General features: G+C 41.3%; 1 protein-coding gene across 1 annotated transcript; it reads right to left on the reverse strand.

Annotated features, from left to right (window-relative positions):
- Positions 1–932: 932 nt before the first annotated feature.
- Positions 933–2,495, reverse strand: DMAC1 (distal membrane arm assembly component 1). Its single transcript, XM_082696610.1, has 2 exons — positions 2,138–2,495; positions 933–1,281 (listed from the first exon to the last, which is right to left on the reverse strand). Exons 1-2 carry the CDS (start codon positions 2,409–2,411, stop codon positions 1,217–1,219), a joined length of 339 nt encoding a protein of 112 aa, XP_082552736.1. The 5' UTR covers positions 2,412–2,495; the 3' UTR covers positions 933–1,216.
- Between the last annotated feature and the right edge of the window lie 382 nt (positions 2,496–2,877).

Genomic DNA, 2,877 nt, shown 5'->3' on the forward strand with positions numbered 1-2,877 from the left:
TGCACTTGCAGAAGTCAAAGCAACTTTTCCAAAGTTTAAAAAAAAAGAAAAAGAAAGAAAGCTGTTAGTTTCAAATTTAACATAACAAGCGTTATTTTTTGGGGGTGGGGAGGGTGTTATTCCCACTTAACTTCCCATAGACATAGTAAAGAATTATTTTACTCAAACCTAGTTAAACAGCCCCAGGTTGGGAAGAACCAAATATATGTTGGCAATATTCTAGTGAACAGACAAGTATATTTGGAAAAGGCTCTTATTTGCTTACACACTAGTACAAATTCTGATATATTAAAATTATATTAAGGATAAAGACTTTTTATATTTACCCATTAGGTCAATCCAAGACCAAAAGTTAGATTCATGTACTTTGTTTTAACCTAAGAAAATGTTGGGAATAGTCACTCTGCATTAGATCCAGGCACTTCTACATACTAGAGAGCAACAGGTCTGATGGGATTTGCTCAACCAATCTTTGAAAACTTACACACTGTGATTGGCAGCTGAACTTAACTATCTTTCTGCTCTGAAAAACTATTAAGTATAATTTTATGGAAAAGCTGGGGTATATATCAGAAGTGAAAAAGACTGGTAAGAAGCACAGAAATGAACTGTCAAATTTTAAGTCATTATCTCAAATGCATGTCAATTTCATCACAGAATCACTTCCAGCAGTTGTAGACAAAGAACCAAATGTTATTGTTTTTAATGATAAATGTGAATTTCTTTCAAATTTTTTGGTACTTTTAATTACTTACTCATTTTTGTTTCATAAAGGTAATTCTTGCCTGTTTGAAATCATCCTAGTTCTGAAAGACTAGAACGAGAACTGAACAATCCTAGATGCACCAAGGACTTGCTGAATGACCCTGGACAAACCACCAGGACTATTTTTAAAGTTTCACTTACCACCAATGAAAAAATTATGAGCAGTACACAGATAAAAAAGTTTTATGTACTTCTGCACATTGCATGATGCCAATCCAGTGTTCGATTATTAACAGGCATTGACCCAATTACAGAAAAAGTAAAGAGAACTATTTAAAATAATAGTTTAGTTCATTTTCCAACTTGGTTTATCATTTCCTCCTTTCTTCAGTCTTGTGGTATCCTCAGGAATAAAGTCTGTCAATGTCCATTTGTCCAGTATATCCCTAAGTCCCATGCTTGTTCTGGTGTCCTGGGACATGGACAGATGAGAAATTCACTGGTAGTACTTTCAATCAACACGGAAGGCCTTTCCTTTGGGGTCTGAAAGGATGACTACACCCCAACAAGCAATGCCTAAGAAAGAAAAAGAAAACAAAAACAAACTGTACCTTACATGCACGTTACACCTCAGTTTACTAGGTGCTTCTGTAAATGCCATCTTATTTAATTCTCACAACACTCCAAGATACACTGCCATTACATTTCTCTCAAGAGTGAAACTCAGAAAAGGAAAAGAAAGTTAAGAGGGAAAAAAAAATCGGCTACCTCCCCAAGCAAGAGTTTCTTAAGGAGAATTGATTTGGGAAATCTAATTAAGAAGTAAGGGATCTGAAAACCCATTCAACTGGCTTGAAGAGTAAAAAGAATGACTGCATTTTACTGTAAGACAGTTTAACAATCATTTATAATAATAATAAATTATTATTGTACAGATAAGGACTGTGGGCCACTTTACCTGTGGTACACACAGAATGTGGGCTCACAATTCATGTCTAAAATGAGACTTCAAAGCCCTATTTCTTAAACCAAAATCATGTACCCTCACTCAGACTTTCTCCAGGATCTGGAGGGGGGAGGAAAAAAAATTGGGTCTGGTGCTCGCTGTACCACATCCTGATTATCTGACCTTGAACACAGTATTTCTTAGTCTTTAAGCCTTAGTGTGCTCAGCGGTGATAAAAGTATGGCTATGATCGTACCTATCTTTAATAACTATTGTTAGGATTAAAAAGAGTGAAGCTAGTAAGAGTTCTCAATACTGTGATTCATCGGTCTTAAACGAGAGCAGCTTCCCAACAACTTCCTCCCCGCCCCTGCTTCTCGGTTGGCGTACCTCCGCCACGTGACCAGTCCGCAACCCGCCCACGCGGCTGCCACCCGCCCCTCCCTCTCCCACTGCCCAAAGGCACCGCATTGCCCCGACTCTCACTGATGCCGATGACCATCTGCGTAATAGTCCCTGGGCCCGGGGGGTATCCCAGCTTCATGGGCTTCCGCGCCACCCAGTAGACGTACCCGCCCGCCCCTATCAGCCCCGCCCCTGAAAGCACGCGACAGCTCCAGCAGTTATTAAATACAGGGGCTTCCGCTGGAGAGGTCGGCGCTCCAGGTGCAGCGAGGGGCGCGGGCTCGACGGAGCTGGTGGCCTTAGGAGGCGCAGCGACCTTAATTGGCTCCAGAGGCTTAGTCACTAAAGAACCCATGTTCAGACGCTCGGCCTCTACTGTGGGAGTTCTTTGGAAGAACTGACGTAAAAGATACAGCCGGAAAGCAGAGCCCCGGTGCGCTGCACCGGAAGCAGCTTGAGGGTCTCTGGGAAATGTAGTTCCAGCCTGCCTCCAACGGAAAAAGATGGTGGTGGGCCTGATAGACACTGCAGGCCGAGTATCCCTACATCTGGCTGCAATCACTTTCAGGATTATGATTCAGCCAGTCCCCTAAATGTCTCAATTCTTAGTGTTCTTAGAGGAATCTGGGTTGCTAAGTTTCTTTCCTAGCATAAAAAGTGAGACCTTGAGCACGTTTTTGACCTGTCTGGAGGGGTGTAACTCAGCTAAGTTTTATATGTGCCTAAGTATATGCTAAAGCAATTATCTGCAGTATACCATTTAATCTTCCCAAACCAATGAGATATTAGTTTCCCAATAAATAATAAAACTTTACAGTGGC

Source organism: Mustela nivalis (assembly GCF_964662115.1).
Source record: "Mustela nivalis genome assembly, chromosome: 13".
In the NCBI taxonomy this organism is placed as follows: Eukaryota; Metazoa; Chordata; class Mammalia; order Carnivora; family Mustelidae; genus Mustela; species Mustela nivalis.